The following is a 22,269-nucleotide window of genomic DNA, read 5'->3' as shown; positions in this document are numbered from 1 at the left end:
TGCCCTTGCACACTGGGTGCATGCTCTGCCTGCACGCTGCGTGCACGCTCCCTCCACTCTCTCTGCACACGCTGTGTGACACATCTGCACGCGCTGTGTCCACTCTCTCTGCACGTTGTGCACGCAATCGCTCACGTGGTCTGCACGTACCGTCTGTGCGCTCTGCGCACGCTGCCCTTGCACCCAACGTGTGCACTGTCTGCGCGCTCCGTGCACGCTCTCTCCACACACTGCGTGCATGCTCTCTGCATGCTCTGTACATGCCCTTTAGCACGCTCCGTGCATGCTGTCTCTGCATGCTGTGTGCACACTCTCTCAGTGTGCTGCACGCCGCATGCTTTCTCTGCATGCCCTATGCATCTTGCTCTGCACACTGCATGCACGCTCTCTTTGCATGCTCTGTGCATGCCCTCTTGCAAACTCCATGCATGCCCACTCTGCACGTTGCATGCACGCTCTGCATGCTCTGTGCATGCCCTCTAGCACACTCCGTGCATGCTCTCTTGCACACTCTGCTCACTCTGCATGCTCCATGTGTGCTCTCTTGCAGGCTCTGTGCATGCTCTGCACACCGTGCGCACACTCCGCATGCTCCATACATGACCCCGCTGCGCACCACGTGCACGCTTTCCCTGTGCGCTCTGCATGTGCCTTCTTGCAAACTCAGCGCCTGCTCCCTCTATACACTCTGCACGCTCCATGTGTCCCTCTTGCACGCTCTGTGCATGCTCTGCACGCTGTGCGTGCGCTCTTGCGTGCTCTCTCTGCGCACCGCATGCTTGTTTGCTCTGCGCATCCCTCTGGCACACTCCATGCATGCCCTCTCTGCACGCTGCATGCAAGCTCTGCATGCTCCATGCATACTCTCTTGCACACTCTCTCTGCACGCTCCATGCGTGCTCTCTCGCACGCTCTGTGCATGCTCTGCACACTGTGTGTGCGCTCTCACGTGCTCTCTCTGTGCACTGCGTTCTTACTTGCTCTGTGCATGCCCTTTTGCACGCTCTCCCCACGCACCGCGTGCACGCTCCATCCCGCGTGCTCCCGGCACACACGTGTGCTTTCCGCGTATTCCCTCCACGCTTGTCCCGGCCAGCACGCCACCAAAGCGACGCCCCGGGCAGGCGGGGGACGGAAGAGGGGAGCTCCGGGTGGGATCAATAGCAAATTAGTGACTTTACACCCAGCAAAACGCCGGCTGGCGGCGGCAGCGGGGCCGTGCGTGTCCCCACCCGCTCGCCACCGCCCGAGCGCGCACATGTCCCCCGCTCAGGCACTGATCTCCACGGCGTTGGCCTCCTCCTGCTCGCGGATGACGTGCACGCCGGCAGTCCGCAGCAGCCGCGGGGCACCGCGGGAACGCGCCGGCGACCCCGGTGGTGACCTGTGCGTCCGCGTGGAGGCGGGCGAGCGCGCCGGCGAGCGATGGTAGCGGCGAGTCGCGCGCCCCACGGGGCCCGGGGAGCGACCGGCCGCCGGCACCGGGGAGCTGGTGTAACCCGGTTCAACCGCACCGCGGGGTTCAGCTGGCGAATCCTCCTCCGCCTCCGGCGAATCCTGCCAAAAGCCAAGGGTAGACGAGCGTGCGAGAGCCGGCATCGCGGCATGGAGCCGGCGCGCTCCCGGCCACTCACCTTGTCCTTGAGGATGTACAAGGCCACCGGGTTCTTGCGCTCGTGGTCGCCGCTGCGTGTGATGCCCTCGGCTGTGGGGAGATGAGGCATTGCTCACCGCGCGCTCCCCAACCCGCCGCCGCGCCGGCGCTGGGCACTCACCGTCGTGCTTCAGGCGCTCCTCGTCCTGCTCGGCGTAGTCAGAAGCTGGTTGCAGCTCCGCTTGTCGCTTCTCCCTGGGGAGGGGACAGGGGATGGGGCAGAAGCGGCACCGCAGGATGGGGAATGGCCCACGGGGCAGCTGGGGAAGGGCTCAGTGGGGCGGGGATGGGATGGGATGGGATGGGATGAGATGGGATGGGATGGGATGGGATGGGATGGGATGGGATGGGATGGGATGGGATGGGACGGGGTGAAATAAGATGAAGAGGTAGGACAAGACTGGATAGGATGAGATGGGATTGGGATTGGACAAGGTGGGACAGGATGGGATGGGATGGGATGGGATGGGATGGAATGGAATGGGATGGGATGGGATGGGATGGGATGGGATGGGATGGGATGGGATGGGATGGGAAAAGATGTGTTGAGATGATGAGACAGGATGGGACAAGATGGGACAGGATGAGATGAGATGGTTGGGTCAAGGCAGGATGAGATGGGAGGGGTTGGGATGAGATTATATGAGGTAACATGATGAGATGTGTCAAGATGTGATGGGATGGGATGGGACAAGATGAGATGAGATGAAATGGGATGGGATGGGATGGGATGGGATGGGATGAGATGGGATGAGATGGGATGAGATGGGATGGATGGGAACGGGACAAGATGGGGCAGGATGAATTGAGATTGAGATGAGATGATGAGATGAGGCAAGAGAGGACAAGACAAGATAAGACGGGATGTCATGAAGTGTGGTGTGATTGGGTGTCCAGGACAAGATGAGATGATGGGAGAAGATAAGATGGGACAGGACAGGATGGGACAATATGGGACAGGAGGAGAGGAACCCCCTTTCGCTCCCATATCACCCCTGGCCGTACTTCTTGGAGGGTTTCCAGCAGGCACAAACTGTCACCAGGGTGACGAGGAGGAAGATGCCGCCCGTGGAGAGGATGATGTAGAGGGAGCTCCGGCCTGGGGGAGATGAATGAGGGGGGACAACCCCCCAAAAGATTTTAGGTGGGAGCATCTACAAGGGGTCGCAGGAGGGGGTGATGGGTGGCTCACGGTAGACGGTGAGCTTCACGGGGACGCTGCGGCCGTGGCTGATGGGGTTCTCCACCAGGCAGCTGTAGACGTCGTCGTCGGCCATGAGGACGCGGGTGATGGTGAGGATCTTCTGGTCGGGGGAGAGGAGCAGGCGGGAGTCATTGCTCAGCGGTCGCCCGTCCTTCAGCCACGTGTAGGTGGGTTTGGTGCCGTTCTCATGCGAACAGTTGAGGGTGAAGAACTCGCTGAGCTCCAGCACCGTCGAGGAGGCCACCAGCACTTGCGGCTTCGAGATGGGGACTGTGGGCAAGCAACCAGGGTGACGCTGCGTCTTGGGGGACGGACGGACCCAAGGGACAGGAAGGGGGACATCAAAACCCTGCCAGAGATGTAGCTTGGTTGCATGAACCCCCAAACCCACCTCCCGGTTGGAGAAAGGCCACCCAAAAAGATGTCCCATGGAGAACCCAACCTCCACCAGATGCCCTTCTTGCGCTTACTGTCCACGGTGAGGTTGATGGTCTTCTCGCCGGTGAAGGTGTCGTCGGTGATGGACACCTCCACCTCGTACGCGCCTTCGTCGCTCAGCTGCAGGGGGCTGATGAGCAGCGAGCCGTTCTCCAGCACCCGGATGCGGTCGCGGTAATCGGGCCGCAAGTTGCCGATGATCTCGGTGCCGATGGACTGGACGACGGTGACGGGTTTGTCCCGTTTCAGCTGCCACTTGACCACCGGCTTGTCGGTGCTGGCGCTGGCGTAGCGCACCGAGAGCAGCGCCGCCTTCCCCGCCGTGCCGCGCACCAGCGGCGTGGGGCTGGTGATGTTCACCCCCGCCAGGAGACCTTGGGGTGGGGGGACAGACGGTGGGGACACCGAGAAACATGGGGAAGCCCCTCCCGGAGCTGGAGTGAGCGCCTCCAAAATGCTTTGCTGGCCCTGGGGTGGATAACCCTTGTTTGTGTGAACATTCGCAAAGATGCATCACCCTGAAAAGTGCGGGGGGTGGAAGTGCTTGTGCACGCGGGTCAGTGTGATGCTGTGCAAAGAATGCACCCCAAAAAATGCATGTGTCACCCCGAAAATTGCATGGGAGTGGAAGAGCTGCAACCATCAAGCAGGTTGATGCAATCCTTTGCAAAACGCATTCATTGCCCTCAAAATTGCATTGGGGATGGAGTGTTCTTGCAGCCAGGTTGATGCAACCCTTTGCAAAATGCACGTCACCCCCAAAAGTGTAGGGGGTTGAGTTTCTGCACCTGGATCAATGCAATGCATTGCAAAAAATGCACGTGTCACCCCAAAATTGCATCAGGGGAGGGAGTGCCCTTGCAGCCAGGTTAGGCAATGGTTTGCAGAAATGCATGCGTGATCCTGCAACTTGCACTGGAATCGGGGAGAGCTTGTGCAGCCAGGGTGATGCAACCCTTTGCAAAGATGCATTGCCCTGGAAAGTGCATGGGGCAATGCGATGGTTTGCAAGAATTAATGTGTCACCCCAAAGATTACATTAGGGAGGCAGTGCCCTTGCAGTCAGGTTATTGCAACCTTGTGCAAAATGCATGCAGCGCCCCCAAAATTGCACCGGGGGGAGAGAGCTCTTGCAGCCAGGTTGATGTGATGGTTTGCAAGAATGTTTGCAATGCCCCCAAAACTGCATTAGGGGAGGGAACGCTCTTGCAGCTGGTTCAGTGCAATGCTTTGCAACAAATGCACGTTTCACCCCAAAAATTGCACCGAGGGAATGCACTTGCAGCTGGCTCAGTGCAATGGTTTGCAACAAATGCACGTGTCACCCCAAAAATTGCATGGGGGTGAGAGTGCTCCTGCAGCCAGGTTGATGCAACCCTTTGCAAAGATGCATTGCACTGAAAAGTGCATGGAGCAATGCGATGGTTTGCAAAAATGCATGTGTCACCCCAAAAATTACATCAGGGAGGGAACGCTCTTGCAGCTGGTTCAGTGCAATGCTTTGCAACAAATGCATGTGTCACCCCAAAAACTGCACCGAGGGAACGCACTTACAGCTGGTTCAGTGCAATGCTTTGCAACAAATACACGTGTCACCCCCAAAATTGCATGGGGGTGAAAGTGCTCCTGCAGCCAGGTTGATGCAACCCTTTGCAAAATGCACATGTCACCCCCAAAAATCCACTGGGGTTCGGGCGCCCTCCCGTTGCTGGGTGGGTGCAAACGCGCTGCAAAAGCACCCATGTTCCCCCCAAAATGTGCGTGGAGGGGGGAAACCGCAGCTTTGCTGCAGCCGTTTAGACGCGACCTGTTGCAAAATGGACGTATCCCCCCCCAAAATGGATTTTGCACCCCCTTGGATGCTCCAGCCCCCCCCAATTATATCATGAGGGCGGATGCACACACCGAACAAACCTCATATTGAAAAGAAAAGAGAGGGGGGGGAAGTGGGAAATGGAAGAAAAAGGCTTTAAACAGCCCGAAAAGTCATGGGACCTATTGGTATTCAGCGTCCGTCCGTCCGTCCTCCCGGCGCCGCTCGGTCCTGACAGCGCCCCCCCTCCGAAATTTTAAGGGACCCCCATGGGGAAAACCCACCCAGGGGGTGGAAAAGTGGCTTTAACGCATCTGTGCACCCCCAAATTGCTGCTTTTTAACCATTTTCTTCCCATTTTTAACCCAATTGTGATATTTTTCTCTGCTTTGGATGATAAATTTGGGGCGTAAATCTCTGTTTCTTTTAGGGGAAAAAGCACAGTGGCATTTTTTGGGGTGCCCAGGGGGTATTTTGGGGTGCGAATCAAAGGCGGTGATGTGCGAACCTGTTCGCTTGGCACCCCCAGGGAAACGGGGCAGGTTTTGGGGTCAAACTTGGGGAAAACGGTGCAAAATTGTCGTGGGTGTTTTAGCCGGGATGGGGCAATTTGGGGTTTGTCGAGCACCAAAAATTGCGGGTTTTACGGCAAAAATATGACGGACATAACTGGAGGTGCAGCAGGACGGGAGTAAATGCGGGGGGAAACGGGGTCGTTGGGGAAGCAGAATGATGGGGAACAGAGTAGTTTGAGGATAAAATATAAGTAAAAATGGGGAGGAAAAAGCGTGGGGGGGTCAGAGCCGGCTCCCCCCTGTCAGAAAGTGTTTTTTTCCTAGTTTTAAATCCCAATTTCCCCCCAATTTTCCCGTTTCCGCAGAGTGGGACGCAGCACCCCCCAAGCCCTCCCCTCCCAGCGCATCCTCTGCCTCGCTACCCCCTGAAAAGGGTGGGAAAATGGGGGAAAAGAGAGGCAAATTGGGCAAATGACCCACCTGCGTGCAGCGCCAGGAGCCAGGCCAGCGGCAGCGGGCGGGGGCGAGCGCGGGGCCCCCCCGGGGCGGCCTCTGCTCCCCACATCTCGGGCGCCTTCGCCCCCCGATTCCTGCGCCTCCCGCTCCGGGCACGTCCCGTCGCGCTCCCGACCTGGCCCGGCGCCCGCCTCATTTATTTTCTGCTTTTTCTCCCGTTTTTGTTTTGTTCTTTCCCTTTCAATAGGGCCCTGTGTGCTCTGGCCTCCCCGCCGGCCTCGTGCTGACATGTATTTGGGGCAAAAAAACCCCGATTTGTGATTTTTCCCCCTTCTCCGAGCCCCCGTTTCCAGGTTTTCCCCATTGCGGGAAGACGCTCGAGCGTGGGGGTCACTCTCCCCCCTCTGTCCATGGACAATCCCGCGGGGTTTAGGGCCCCGTTAAATCATTATTTTCAATTTTCAGGGGGCGTTTTGCAAAGTTGACCCCCCCCAAATAAGCTTGTTTTGTTTTCCAGGCCGTGTCCGGGCGTCGTTCCAGCTCCGCTGCCAATTAGCGCCGGTTCCCGGGGACACGGGGCAGGACGCCCGGAGCCGCGTCCCCCGGCACTCGGACCTGCCAGAACCAGTGAGTCCCCCCCAGCGCCCCCCAGGAGGCGCTGAAACGGGGTCAGGGCCAATGAGCATCCTGCCTTTGGGGAGGGGTTTTGGGGGGTGCTTTGGGGGGTGTTTTTGAGGAGGATTCACAGAATCGCGTTCTTATAACAAGCAGATATTTTGGGGGGGGTTGGGGATGTTGTGGGGGATACTCCAGGGATATTTTGGGGGGTGTTAGTCTGTTTCAGGAGGTGCTCTGAGGGCGGTTCAGGGGGCTGTTTCGGGAGTGTTTTGGGGGGGACACAGCACAGTCATCGCCCCCCCCCCCCCCCCCCCCAAATCTCTTGGCCACCCGAGCGGGACTCGAACCCTCCACACTCCAGGAGCGTGAGTGGGCGGGGCCGGGAGGGGCGGGAACGAGCTGGGGGCGGGGCCAGTGGGGCGGGGAGATGGGTGGGGAGATGGGCGGGGCCTGGCGGGGCGGCCACGTGGGCGGGGCCTTGGGCGGGGCCAGAGAGGCGGAAGTGGCGCCGGGTTTCAAAGCGGCGGTTGAGGCGGAGGCGGCGGTTGGTGGGTGGGGGGGGCACGAGGGATGGGGGGGGGACCAGGGGCTGTGGGCGGGCAGGGGGTGAATGGGGGGGTCCAGGGTTTGGGGTGGCCCATGGGTGGGGGGTCCAGGGATTGCGGGTCCAGGGATTGCGGGGGGGAATGGGACAGGGTTGGGGGGGCCCAGGGTGTAAATGGGGGGGCGGAGGGGGTAGGGATTGGGGGGGTCGGGGGTGAATGGGGGGAGCAGGGTTTAGGGGTGGACATGGGCAGAGATTGGGGGATCAGGGGGTGAGTGTGTTTGGGGGGCCCATGGTGGGAAGGGGGAGCAGGGAGTGAATAGGGGGGGCATGAATTGGGGGGGCCCATGGGGAAGGGGTGAGGTCTCAGGGTTTGGGGGTTGGATGGGGGTGTCCATGGGTTGGGGGGGTGAATGGGGGATACAGGCTTTGGGGGCGCCCAGGGGTGAGGATAGTGGGGGGTGCCCATGGAGATGGGGGGGTCTGGTGGGGGTCTGGGGGTGCACAGGGGTCCCCAAGCAGTTTGGGGGGGTTGCAGAGCTTTGGGGTAACTGGGCTGTGGGGGGTGCCTGCGGGAGTCCCACTCACCCTCTGTCCCCCCCCGCCAGGACTGACCCCCCGCGATGCCGCCCCGGGGACCCCCGACCCGGCCGAGTTTTGGGGCACTGGCCCAGAGAACCCCCCAAGTGGCCCCCGTGGGCATCTGGGTGGAGAGCGGCCCGGGGGGAGCGCAGGAGATCAGACCCTTCGTGAGTGTCCCCAGTGTCCCCCAGTGTCCCTGACCCTGTGGGAGCCACCGAGAGCTTCATCTCCCTTGGGGAGCAGCCGGAATCACTTATTTGAGGAATAATAATGGATTTGAATGATTTTTGGGGGGGGGTTGGTGTGTGAAAGACACTGTGGTGTCCTATTTAAACCAAACCCAGGTCGATTGGTCAAATAATCCCCCAAATAAATAATTTGTCATATAATTCCTGAAATAATTTGTCAATCCGTCAAATAACCCCCCATGCAAATAATCCCCCACATAAATAAATAATCCCTCAAAGAAATAATCTGTCAAATAATTCCTGAAATAATCCATCAAATAAATTAAATAATCTGCCAAATAATTCACCGAATAGATAATTTATCAAATAATTCACTGAATAGATCATCCATCAAATCAATAATTCCTCAAATAATTCGCCAGATAATTTGCCAGATAGATAATTCGTCAAATAAGCTGTCAGATAGATAATTTGTCAAATAAATAATTCCTCAAATAATCCCAAATCTCTCAAGCAATCTGCATTATTTTAGGTAAACCACCTCAGTTTAAACATCAGAGACCCCAACCAGTGCCGTTACTTAATAATTCCCACTCTCAGCTTTTATCTTAAGCCAGACCTGTAGCTTTTCAACACTTCCAAATGCTCTTTGTCGATGCCCATCTCGGGGGTTTCTGCTCCGGGGGTTATTCTAAGAGCACTAAAAGTTCATTAAATATCGGCTGATGAGTTCAGGGCCCTGTAATTAACACATTACCCTTTGGAGATGATTCTGTTTAAACCTGGAAAGGTTGAGATGATTTATGGGAATGAATCGTTTCCAAATTTTGGGGTGGGGGGGACTGAAGATTTCCCGGGTGCTCCAACTTTGGGGCTATCAGAGCTTCTTTATGCACATTATTTAATATTAACGATATTAAAATATATACATTAACGCTACATCACAACTGCTCACGAGGCGGCCGCAGGGAGCCAAGCATCTTGTGCAGCTCCGACTACGTTTTGGGCTTAAACAGGCGGATTTCTCCCCATTTTTGTGACACCCCGGTGGTTCTGCGCTCGATTTTCAGATTTACCCCTTTCCCCGTCCCTTCAAACGCTGCTTTTTCATCCTTCCGCATGCGGGTTTGGAATATTTGAGCATCTCGTGAGAGCCGGTGCTGAGATTTGCCCTTTTCTTTCGTTCGCATTGTGAGAAGCTTCGAATCATTTGATGCACGTTGTGTTTGCTCGGGGTGGGACGGGGGGACGCTGTGATGCCGCCGTATAATGAAATTGATGTAAAATGGGTCTTTTCCATCGCAGGAATCGGCGCTGGAGGTGCAGGAGGAGCTGGAGGAGCATTTTCGGGCGCGAGCGGCCGAGCTGAGTCGATTCCAGCACAACGTGAGGCGGCGGCTGCGGAGGAAACAGCAGCAGAAATCCCACCGGGCGGTGAGAAAATCTCTGGGAAATGGCATAAAATGGGGCAAAAAATAGGTTAATAAATGTGTTAATAAATAAAAACAGAGGGGAGATTTGCCAGAAACTTGTGGAGTGAGACGGGAATGCTGCAAAATGTCACCAGCTTCAAAATGTCACCAGCTCCAAAATGTCACCGGCTCCTGCCACCCCGGGGTGTTCGTCGCTTTCCAGGGCTCAGAATGGGGATGTTGTTGCTGTCGCTCCAACCCTGATGCATTTTTGGGGTGCGCAGGTGCCTTTTGTGGGGTGCAAATCAAAGCCAGTGATGTTCAAACCCCCCTGGCTTTGCTCGACGCCCTCGGCTGGGTTTGGTTTTGCAGCCAAACGCGGGTAAAATGGTGCGGAATTGGGATTTTCCAGCATGGCCAGAGCTGGGATGGGGCAGTTTGGGGTTTGTTAAATGCCAGCATTTGCAGATTTAGGACAAAAAGTGCTGGAGGCAACTGGGGTTGCAGTGGGATGGACCTAAAACAGGATGAGAAATTGGTTTGTTTGGGGAAGCTGGCAAAGAGAATAGTTTGGGGATGTAAAAATGGGGAAGATAAAGGAGAAAAGCTGGGGCCCAGGGCTGTGTCCGCAGACCCGCGTGGCTGCGGAAAAGCATTTCTGCTGGTTTTTAGTCCCAAATTTCGCTCCTGTGAAGGAACCGGGACCGTCCCGGAGCTGCGCGGCACCGACGGGTCACACCGAGCGCAACGAGCAGCAAAGCGCCCAGGTGAGCTGCAGTTCTTACTTCTGTTTTTTTACAGCACATCCACAGAATCACAGACTGGACTGGGCTGGAAAAGCCCTCAGAGATCATCCAGTCCAACCCTCGGTCCAGCTCCAGTCCATTGACTAGATCACGGCACTAAGTGCCATGTCCAATCTCAGTTTACAAACCTCCAGGGCCGGTGAGTCCAGCACCTCCCTGGGCAGCCATTCCAATGCCTGACCACTCTCTGCACAGAATTGCTTTCTGATCTCCAGCCTCAATTTCCCCTGGCAGAGTTGAAGCCCATGGCCCCTTGTCCTATTGCTGATGCCTGGGAGAAGACCCCAATCCCCACCTGGCTACAACTGCCCTTCAGGTAGTTCTAGAGAGTGCTGAGCTCAGCTCTGAGCCTCCTCTTCTCCAGACTAAACAAGCCCAGCTCCCTCAGCCTCTCCCCATAGGGCTTGTGTTCAAGTCCCTTCCCCGGCCTTGTTGCTCTTCTCTGGACCCTCCAGCACTTCAATCTCTTTCCTGACCGGAGGGGCCCAGAACTGAACACAATACTGCAGGTGTGGCCTCTCCAGTGCAGAGCACAGGGGAAGGGTCACTGCCCTTGTCCTGCTGACCACGCTGGTTTGGATACAGGACAGGACACCATTGGCCTTCTTGGCCGCCTGGGCACACTGGTGGCTCATGTTGAGCTTCCTGTCCCTAGTATTTTAAATTCATTCCAATACTTAACAAAGCATCACCTTACATTGTTAACCTGAGTATTGTCGCTCTTTTTAGAGCTTTAAAACAAATAGTCGGTGTCTTCTCTGAGGGTTTGGACTCATAGGGACTTTTCAGTGTGTTGTGCGGCAGCGCTGGCACTAGATGGTGCCACCTCCCTGCAGCTTGTCCCCTGCACACCTGCGATGGCAACTATCTTGGAAAAACCCGCCTTAGGCTTGGTTTTAAATGTATTTTATTAATAGTGTTTACAGGGAAGCTGGAATTTTGCCCTTGGGGCTCAGAATCTCACTGGGTGGGACCATTGGGGATTTGTGGCATCTCAGTGATTTAGGAGGGGATGAGCTGGAAGCAAATAGCTTTCTCGGGTCGGGATTTGGGTTTAGTCTCAGGTTTAATGGGGATTTGTGGCATCTCAATGATTTAGGAGGGGATGAGCTGGAAGCAAATGGCTTTTTTGGGTCAGGATTTGGGTTTAGTCTGGGATTTTAATGGGGATTTGTGGCATCTCAATGATTTAGGAGAGGATGAGCTGGAAGCAAATCACTTTCTCAGGTTGAGATTTGGGTTTAGTCTGGGTTTTAATGGGTTTTGTGGCATCTCAATGATTTAGGAGGGGATGAGCTGGAAGGAAATAGCTTTCTTGGGTCGGGATTTGGGTTTAGTCTGGGTTTTAATGGGGATTTGTGGCATCTCGATGATTTAGGAGGGGATGAGTTGGAAGCAAATTGCTTTCTTGGGTTGGGATTTGGGTTTAGTCTGAGTTTTAATGGGGATTTGTGGCATCTCAATGATTTAGGAGGGGATGAGCTGGAAGCAAATAGCTTTCTCGGGTTGGGATTTGGGTTTAGTCTGGGTTTTAATGGGGATTTGTGGCGTCTCGATGATTTAGGAGGGGATGAGTTGGAAGCAAATTGCTTTCTTGGGTTGGGATTTGGGTTTAGTCTGAGTTTTAATGGGGATTTGTGGCATCTCAATGATTTAGGAGGGGATGAGCTGGAAGCAAATAGCTTTCTCGGGTTGGGATTTGGGTTTAGTCTGGGTTTTAATGGGGATTTGTGGCGTCTCGATGATTTAGGAGGGGATGAGTTGGAAGCAAATTGCTTTCTTGGGTTGGGATTTGGGTTTAGTCTGAGTTTTAATGGGGATTTGTGGCATCTCAATGATTTAGGAGGGGATGAGCTGGAAGCAAATCACTTTCTCGGGTTGGGATTTGGGTTTAGTCTGAGTTTTAATGGGGATTTGTGGCGTCTCGATTTAGGAGGGGATGAGCTGGAAGCAAATAGCTTTCTCGGGTTGGGATTTGGGTTTAGTCTGAGATTTTAATGGGGATTTGTGGCATCTCAATGATTTAGGAGGGGATGAGTTGGAAGCAAATCACTTTCTCGGGTCGGGAGTTGGGTTTAGTCTGTGTTTTAACGAGGATTTCTGGTGTCTCAATGATGTAGGAGGGGATGAGCTGGAAGCAAAACACTTTCTCGAGTTGGGATTTGGGTTTAGTCTGAGTTTTAATGGGGATTTGTGGCGTCTCAATGATTTAGGAGGGGATGAGCTGGAAGGAAATAGCTTTCTTGGGTCGGGATTTGGGTTTAGTCTGGGTTTTAACGGGGATTTGTGGCATCTCAGTGATTTAGGAGGGGATGAGCTGGAAGTAAATGGCTTTCTCCGGTCTGGATTTGGGTTTAGTCTCGGTTCTAACCTTTTCCCAGCCCAGCGAATCCGTGTGGCAGGTTCGGCACAAACTGGCGTCCCGTAAAACCACACCTGCCCCTGAGCTCCCCGGCGGCGTCTGGAGGCGAGAGGTGAGTCTGAAGCGGCTTAAAACAAATTAAGTGGCAAATTGGCGATGGTTTGGCTGGAATTAGCAAATCCCAAGCCTATTTCAGTGGGTTTGTCCAGCAGGAGTGAAGCAAACTGGGCTCTCGGTGGTGGAACTGGGTGGCCCGAGGGTTCTGTTCTTAGAAGGATGAAGTGGGCGGAAAACATCTCCGTACCAGAGATCAACAAGGAAACAAGAATTCAAACAAACCTTTTTACAGGCTGAGATCATGATCTGGGTGTCTGGGAGGAATGTGATGATCAACCCTCACCTTACGTGCTTCTCTTTCTTAAAAACACCTCTTCCCTTTGCATCAGTCCCGTGTTTGTGTGGGTGACAGACCTGGCGGGTTTTCCTCACCCTGCTCAAGAAGTTTTGGCACAAGAACTATCAACACCGCAATGATTGGTGCTGGAATCGCTGGCGTGGGAATCGGTGGTGTGCAGCCGCTTTCCTCCCAGTGCAGGAGCCGCCTGAGGGTCACAGAATCACAGAATGTGAGGGGTCGGAAGGGCCCTGGAAAGCTCATCCAGTGCAATCCCCCCATGGAGCAGGAACACCCAGATGAGGTTACACAGGAAGGTGTCCAGGCGGGTTGGAATGTCTGCACAGAAGGAGACTCCACAACCCCCTGGGCAGCCTGGGCCAGGCTCTGACACCCTCACTCCAACAAGTTGCTTCTCCTCTTTCACTGGAACCTCCTGTGTTCCCGTTTGCACCCATTGCCCCTTGTCCTGTCCCTGGTTGTCACCAGCAGAGCCTGGCTCCATCCTCCTGACACTGCCCCTTTCCATCTTGATCCCCAGCAATGAGTCCCCCCTCAGTGTCCTCTTGTCCAGCTCCAGAGCCCCAGCTCCCTCAGCCTTTCCTCACACGGGAGATGCTCCACTCCCTGCAGCATCTTGGTGGCTGCGCTGGACTCTCTGCAGCAGTTCCCTGTCCTGCTGGAACTGAGGGGCCACAGCTGGACACAAGATTCCAGGTGTGGTCTCCCCAGGGCAGAGTAGAGGGGCAGGAGAACCTCTCTGACCTACTGACCACCCCCTTCTAACCCACCCCAGGTCCCATTGGCTTCCTGGCCACAAGGGCCCAGTGCTGGCTCATGGTCAATCCCAAGTGTTTCACCTTTTGTCCCCGAGCATTTCACCGACTTGGGCCACTCCTGTTCTCCAGAGCAGCTTTTTGTCACCGCTCTTTCTGTGCCAAGATCTTCCTTACGCCGACATCGTCCCTCCCCGAGGACACCGACCTGGTATTTTGCTTTATTCCTCCTGCCCGTCTCGCAATTCTGCATTCCTGTCTCAGGTTCACCAAAGGTGAAGCAGATCTTGGCTGCCTGTTATCTAGAAAATATAACATATTTTTCATTTAAGAGCTGGTCTGGCTCTTCCTCCTCTGTTTGGTTTCTGTTCGAGGAACAAGAGTTACAAAACCAGTGTAATTACGGACTGGAAAAACCTCGTTACCCGTTTTGGACACTAAACACACCTTTTGTTTAAGTGTCCAGAGTGCTCGGGAGGACGGAGTGATTCATGACTTGGCTATGATTATCATTATTATTAATTATTATTGATTAAAGCCCAACGTGGATAATCCAGCGGGCCGCGTGGGAGTCCCGTTCGTCATACCAAGAAATGAAGGGAGGATCTTTAACAGGCACTTTATTCTGGGGGGGGATATGTTGATTTATGGTTTTACTTTGTTTCCATGCTCCAGGATAAAGGAGGGAAAAAGAAGCCCTGATATTAATCTGAATTTATGTCTCTGGGTGAAGGTTTCCATGTTTTTTCCCATTGTCCAGGCTGGTATTAAATCATCTGGCAGAATTCTTACCGTTTTTTGTGCAGTGAACCCCTGAGCTTGAATCCGCATGGAGTTTTTAATCAGGATCACACTTCCCATGTAATAGTTCCATCTAACAGGTGTTTTTTTCCACAAATGCTGAGTTAGGCCGGATCAGTTAAACTCGACCTGGCTGTTCTGCTCTTCCCCGAGGCCTCTTCTGTGGTAGGAAACATTCAAACCAGCCGGACACAAGTTGCTCATGACTCATCGATGCTGCTCCTTATCTCCATTTCTAGCACTTCCCAGATGCTTTGGAAGGTGATTTCTTCTTGTTTTGCCCAAAATTGAGGCTTAAACTTTATTCTTTTTCCCTCCTTATCTAGAGCCAGACCCCTTTTCTCAGCGCTGGATTTTGGGGGTGGAGGACGCTGCTCAATCCATCGTTTTACTTACGGCTTTGGCTTCTCTGACCTTGGTTGAAAGTCTTGTGTTCCCCGCGATGGACAATCCCTTGACCAAAGTCATCGTCCCCCTCTCTCCCACATTTCCTTTCAGGTCCAAACCGTTCCCAGAGTTGCTCCCCTGCTTTCCCAAGCAGATACCCGGCTGCTAATTGCGTTCCTCTCGTAACTGGGTTAACAGAGTAATTCCGGTGTCTACCAAATCATTTCACATTCACCAACCCCGGCCTCATCCTGCATCCTTCACCAGAACCAGAAACAGCGGTTAAACCTCCTTGGAACCCGCACAACTATTTATTTTCAGCACCAAAGCAGCTGTGTTTCAGTTCCAGATGGGCGCCGGTTTTGATTCCGGATGGGCGCCAGTTTCAGTTCTGGATGGGCGCCCGTTTTGATTCGAGATTTGCCTGTTTGAATTCCGGATTGATGCCCATTTCGATTCCGGATTTGCTCCCACTTCAGTTCCGGATGGGTGCCCGTTTCGATTCTGAATTGGTGCCCGTTTCAATTCCAGATTTGGCCCTGTTTGAATTCCGGATTGGCGCACGTTTCAATTCCGGATTTGCCCCCGTTTGAATTCCGGATTGACGCCCGTTTCAATTCTGGATTTGCTCCCACTTCAGTTCCGGATTGACGCCCGTTTCAATTCCGGATTTGCGCCCGTTTCAATTCCGGATTTGCGCCCGTTTCAATTCCGGATTGATGCCCGTTTGAATTACGGATTTGCTCCTGTTTCAATTCCGTATTGGCACCTCTTTCAGTTCCAGATTTACACCCATTTCAATTCCCGACTTACACCCGTCTCCTCATTTTTCCACAGGACCCCGGCTCTCGCCAAGCGTCCGCGGCACCGGTGGAGGAGCCGAGCGAGGCTCTGCCCGTGGTGGGACATCACGATCTGCCGGCCGAGCCGCCGGCCCCGCAAGACGACGACTTCTACATCAAAATAGAATTTAAAAAAGTAAGATGAATACGGGCCGGTTTGTCTTAAGAGGTTCGAATTGTTGGATTCGAATTTATTTCTGCAGAGACACTGAGGCTGCTGGGGGAGAAGAGTTTTTCCCCTCAGGCCTCGTTCACTCTGAAGCCTACTGTTGGCAAAACTTGAGAGCGGCACATTTGCATCAGAGGAACAAGCGGGTGTCACGATTCCTGTGTCACCAGCAGGGACCTGATGTATTTATCAGTTCCTCTTTTGTTTTCAGACTTTCCTTAAGCACCTGAGGTGTTGAAATGTTTCGCCCTCATTACCCAGATTACTTAACAAATACTTCATGCCCGACCTCACCCGGTGATTAGTCCAGCTTGGAGCAGAAATACTGGCTTGGCAAATCCCGAGTGGAGGGTAAAGGGCTGAGGTTTTGTGGGATGGCGGCTGTCAAATTCTGGTTTTAGTCAGATTATTGTATCTTTATACAGATTGTTGTATTTTTATCCATATTATTATTGTCTTTCTTGCGCGTTGCGAAGTTCCTAATGGGTGTTTGGGGACAGGGAGGTGCAAATCTGAATTTAATCCCTGGAGGAGGGTTCTGGTTTAGTTTATCTGTAGACAAAGCTTTATCACTCGGGCTCATCTATGGAGATGTCACACGTGTCTCCAGGCAACTTATACCCCCCAAAATGATTATTTTACTGAGAAATTTGACCGTGAGGATGCTGATGCGGCTCTTTTTTGATTATTTCCCAGGATTTGCGCTCTCCCGAGTCTCCCCGGAGGCTGCGCCCCCGTTCCCGAGCTCCCCCCGTCCTCTGGGCCGGCGCCGACCAAGAGGAAACCAAGAAGCAGGTTCGTCCACAGAGCCACATCTGCATGTTTTTCTCCTCCTTCTCAGGCACTGATTGCGGGGGATGAGAAAAGAAACCTCAAGAGCGGCTTTTATGTGTGAAAACCCGAGAGCTTTGTATGTTGGGCAGCGTTTGGTCACTCGGCTCTTGGGTGAACCTATTGGTGTGATGTTATTTTTTCAGCAAAATCAGAATAATGTTGGAGGTTGGAGGAAAAACCGGCTTCGTTCTGTTTGTGCAGCCAAACAAAGGAGTCGGTTGCTGGAGAGAATCTGCCAAAAAATGCTTAAAAGGCAAAAAAGAACAGACCCCCAGTTTATCTTGTTTGGGTACCAGGCTGGGGAGATAAAGGTTTCTGTGGTATCAGATCACAGAATCCCAGAGTGTGAGGGGTTGGAAGGGCCCTGGAAAGCTCATCCAGTGCAATCCCCCCATGGAGCAGGAACACCCAGATGAGGTTACACAGGAAGGTGTCCAGGCGGGTTGGAATGTCTGCACAGAAGGAGACTCCACAACCCCCTGGGCAGCCTGGGCCAGGCTCTGCCACCCTCACCCCAACAAGTTGCTTCTCCTCTTTCACTGGAACCTCCTGTGTTGCCGTTTGCACCCATTGCCCCTTGTCCTGTCCCTGGTTGTCACCAGCAGAGCCTGGCTCCATCCTCCTGACACTGCCCCTTTCCATCTTGATCCCCAGCAATGAGTCCCCCCTCAGTGTCCTCTTGTCCAGCTCCAGAGCCCCAGCTCCCTCAGCCTTTCCTCACACGGGAGATGCTCCACTCCCTGCAGCATCTTGGTGGCTGCGCTGGACTCTCTGCAGCAGTTCCCTGTCCTGCTGGAACTGAGGGGCCACAGCTGGACACAAGATTCCAGGTGTGGTCTCCCCAGGGCAGAGCAGAGGGGCAGGAGAACCTCTCTGACCTACTGACCACCCCCTTCTAACCCACCCCAGGTCCCATTGGCTTCCTGGCCACAAGGGCCCAGTGCTGGCTCATGGTCACCCTGCTGTCCCCAGGACCCCCAGCTCCCTTTCCCCTACGCTGCTCTCTAATAGGTCATTCCCCAACTTACACTGGAACCTGGGGTTGTTCCTGCCCAGATTCAAGACTCTACACTTGCCCTTGTTCTATTTCATTAAATGTTTCCCGCCCAGCTCTCCAGCCTGTCCAGGTCTCTGATGGCAGCACAGCTTCCAGTGTCACCCACTCCTCCCAGCTCGGTGTCACCAGCAAACATTCTGTGATTCTGCGAGATGTCCGGGTCCCATCTCTCCAGCTTCTCGGTCCTGGGCCACATGCACAAGGAGACGTTGGAGGGTCCCAGAAATGAATTATTGATCCCAAACGTCCTTCCCAAAGGTTTCTTGTCTTTCCTGCAGCGTCAGAATGAGTTCCTGAGGTCCCGGCGCCTCTTCATGGACCTGGAGCGCCAGCAAGTGAAGGAGCAGCAGCGGCAGCAGCGAATCGCCCGGTGGGTACCGCGGGGCACGGCCACTCTGGTGTCACCTCTTCTGTCACTGGGAAGCTCTTGTGCATTCGTTTGTTGTTAATTGGGCCACAGTAATTTGCAAAGCAAAAGCCCAAATGCTTTGGGAAAAGTATCCAGCTTGATACAGGGAAAAAACCAACGTGATGGGGGTTCTGTCCCCTTGGGGCAGGTTAAAAAACCCACTTGATCAAATTGCCAAAATTTGTTGGAAGAAGCTCCACGATACGAATGTGGCTTGTAAAGCCTGGCTTAGCTCCTGGGTTTATTTTAGTGCCCGATCTGGGCTGGGATTCGAGTGGACGTCGAGTCCTCGGCACTTCTCATCTCAGTTCCGAGGCCCCCGGCTTTAGAAACTTTGGGGTGAGATCGCATAATTTTCCTTAAACTGATCTTATCTCTGGGGTTCTTAATATCAGACTCTCACAGCTATAAATGTCGATAGCGTCATAAAATACTTCTAAGCAAGACTTGGCTTAATCAGCTTTGCCCTTTTAGGGGTTTGTTAAGGAGGAGCTCTGCTTGGTCTAAAATAACAAGACGTCGCTCTGACCGTCCCGGCTCTGCAGCCGGCGGGCCTGGTTTTGTAATTATTGAGTGTAAAGCCTTAAGTTGGCCTCGGCTTTAGTTTCTATAGCAGAAGATTTATGGTGGGGGAGTTAAGGCTCCATTACCACTTCATTTAAAAAACATTTCTGGAGTTTAGGACTTGGAAGTTTTTGCTTCAGCGCTTTCCTTCTGGACATAAAGATTTGACCCCCCAAACAGAGCAATGTCTGAAATGTCTCGTTCAATTCCACGTTCTCCCCCTGGCTCCTGCCCAGCCTTGATTTTTATCTTCTTTATGCCTTTTTTTGGCAGCAATCGGCCTGTAAAATGGTCTCGCATTTGGTGCTCATCAGCGGGGATCAAACGGCAGATCCGTCGCTTTAAAAAAGCCTCTAATTGTTGCTTGTTGAGGGGAACATCATTTGGCTTTTCTGTGATTTATCCAACTCAGCTTCCACCCTAAGGGCTGGAGGTGGAGGAAACAGAGGGAAAGCTGGTTAAAAACACCTTGTTTTATTCTGGAGTAGTCGTGGGATCCGTGGAGCTTCTCCGCTCCTTCTCGCAGCGTCTGTGTGTCCGCAGGATCAAGGGCACGAAGGAGACGCAGCGCCGGGCGGCCGAGCGGAGGATGCGGGAGGCGGCGGAGCAGCGAGACCCCTCCCCGGGGGAGCAGGGACCCTGCGAAACCCTCGCACGGCTGAACCTGGAGGAGAGGAGAGCCAGGAAGGCAAAGGAAAAGCAGCGAAATAAGGAGCGCAAAAGGTACGGCCGGGCCTCCCCACTGCCAAGGTTTTGATTGCAGGGTGACAATAAACCATGGCACGTGTATTGTTAACCCCCTCTCCCCGCTTCCCACTGCGGACAGGCGGTCGGGAGGGAAAGGAGGACAGAGAGAAGAGAGTTGGAGAAATTAAATATGTTTTACTAATAAAAATAGAGAAACTAATACAAAATATACAAAACCAACCTTGAAAATCCCAGCAACTGCAGAGCCGGCACACGAAGTCCTGGACTGGACTCTGCAGCCAACCGGAGCTGGATTCAGTCTGTCACTGGTCTCAGCTCGCAGGGACCACTCACAAGGTCCTCTGCTAATGTCGCCATAAGGAAAAGGGACGAGGTCCTCGTGATCTCCCACTTTTATATGAGTTATCACGTGAATGGGATGTTACACTCAGTTGGTCAGTTTTTGGTCACCAGTTTGTCGTTGCCCCTCTTGCGGGATGTGCATCCGCTCTTATCAATGACCCCGCATTCCATTTCTATGGCTACCAAAACATGTATTTGGCTTTCAGGAAAATGCAGCTAATAAGAATGTTTTAGCTGACGTGCAAATTCACTAATAGAGAAACTCTTTAACAAAACCAGGACGCCCGCTCGGAGCCGGGTTTTACAAGCCCAGGTGAATGTTTTATCCCTCGCAGGTATGTCGAGGCTCTGAGAGCCCAAACGAGGGAGAAGATCCGGCTCCACGACATCCACCTGCCCCCGCTGTGCTCCTGCGGGGCCGATTTCTGGGATTCCCACCCGGATACGTGCGCCAACAACTGCGTTTTCTACAAAAACCACCAAGGTAGGAGGTTTTATCTTAAAACCTGGTTCTGTGATAATCCAGGGAGAAACCAGACCTGGCTAAACCTTGCCTTGGTCCTAGGCTGCTGTATGAGGATGTTCCTACAAATATACCCCGAGTCAGGTGCTCTGGTGCTTATTTCTAACCCATCCTCTGGCCCTTTGGGGACATTGGTTGCATCCTCAGCAAAGCAGCAGCCTCTGGAATGTGCTCAAAACGTCATAAATCATAAGGAAAACACTGCAAAGCAGGCACAGAAAAACCTTAAACGCTCAACCTTCTGGTGGGAGGATGCGGGAAGGTGATGGGAATGGTCTTCATTAGGGGATGAAGCACTCTGGTCTTGGGTACAGCTGGAAAAATACCTGGTTGGCAACTGGGAATTGTCCTCTAGGGATAAAAGAAATAGAGAAATTAGGGTTTTATAAAAATTTGGGGCTTTTCTGCCGTGGCTCACGTGCTGCTTCGTAATCAGGAGGGTACAGAAAGCCACTTTTTAATGGTAAAGGGCTAAAACTGAGCCCGATTTCAGGCTTTAAGTGACGTTTTAGTCTCTCAACACCTCTTTCCTGTCGTTCCGTGCTCAGCTTACGGGCGCGCTCTCCGCTCCGTCGCCTCATCCTGCGCCGCCGACACCACCGGCCCCTCGGCCCGGCTGCCGGTGCTGGCCGTGCTCTGCGCCCGCCCGGGGCCGCGCCCGTGACACCCGCGACACCCGTGACACTTGTGTCCCCTCCGCTGCATTTCGGCATCAAGAGTGGAGCTGTGGGGCCGCACCTTTGCTTTTCCACTCCTCTTCGTGCTCAGGTCCAAGCCGCGTCTCTCCTGTTTTGCTCCACGGGGCGAAGGGTCATTTACTTGAATTTTGGCTGTGGAATAAACTGTTTTTTTTAAGGACGAGTTACCCCAGCTGGAGTGTGAAATTGGGAGAAACAAGGTGCATATTTCCAGGGAAAAAGGACACGGGTGGCATAACGTGTTCCCGCACGGAGGTTGCGCCACAACCCGCTGTTAATATTTGCAGCTCTCCAATATTAACCGCGGCAGGAAGGACGCGCAGCCGAGCGGGACAGTCCCGCGTCCCACCCCGCGCGTCCTTTGGTGAACAAACCCCCGACCCCGGTCCAGAGGTAGCGGGGACACTCCGACCCGGAGATGCTCCTCCGGTCCCCCTGGAGAATCATTCACCGGTGCATCCGCATTTATTAACCGCCGTTTGCGTCAGGGGAAGACGCCGCGGATCTAATCAAGGGCGTTGAGGTGGATTTATGGGCACGATCCAGCCAGGGAGGTTTTGGAGTGAGCTGGGGCAGCAAAATGCTAAAGCTGTAAATGCATTTTTTAAATGTTTTTTCAACTGATTTCAGGGTGTGGCGGCTGAGGACGCGTGTGGCATCGGGGGGTCCCCAAGTCCTTGTTCATGGGGTCCCCAAGTCTTTGTTCATGACACAGGGACCCCCCAGTTTCCACCTTTTGGAAGGGGCTGGTTTGGGGAATGATGGTTTGATAGTCATTGCTGCACCTCAGTATCATCTGTAAATTGGATCCTTTGGATGGGGGGGGATGAAACCCGTGGGAAGAGAGCGGGACCCCCTAAATCCCTGCGAATAAACCCCAAAACAGGGCTCGGGTGGTTTGGCCAAAATCAAGGTGCCTGGAGCGGGGGGCAGGGGTGATAAGCAATTAAGCGGAAAAGTAAAATCAGCGTTTTCCGCTGGAATAAAACGGCGTCTGGGGAAAAAACTGGAGTCCCCGGGGCTTCTGCGTCCTCCCTGACTTTGCTTTTCCCTCCTCGGGGCCGGATTTCGGGTGGATTTTGAGGCCGGGCCGGGGCGGGCTCGGGGGCGGGAGCGGCGGCCCCGGGGCGGTGAAAAGCGGCGGAGGGACCGGGAGCGGCTCCGTGCGCGGCC

General features: G+C 53.9%; 1 protein-coding gene across 1 annotated transcript; it reads right to left on the bottom strand.

The window, feature by feature from the left end:
* Positions 1–1,269: 1,269 nt before the first annotated feature.
* Positions 1,270–6,189, bottom strand: HEPACAM (hepatic and glial cell adhesion molecule; the record flags this gene model as incomplete). Its single annotated transcript, XM_080358072.1, has 7 exons — positions 1,270–1,557; positions 1,635–1,705; positions 1,776–1,849; positions 2,660–2,753; positions 2,847–3,128; positions 3,329–3,670; positions 6,105–6,189. The coding sequence occupies 7 exons, from the start codon at positions 6,187–6,189 to the stop codon at positions 1,270–1,272; spliced, it is 1,236 nt and encodes a 411-aa protein (XP_080214198.1).
* Between the last annotated feature and the right edge of the window lie 16,080 nt (positions 6,190–22,269).

The sequence above is a fragment of the Nesoenas mayeri genome, assembly GCF_963082525.1.
Source record: "Nesoenas mayeri genome assembly, chromosome: 22".
Classification (NCBI taxonomy): Eukaryota; Metazoa; Chordata; class Aves; order Columbiformes; family Columbidae; genus Nesoenas; species Nesoenas mayeri.
Note: the sequence above shows the minus strand (reverse complement) of the source record. Positions and strands in the feature narration are given on the sequence as shown.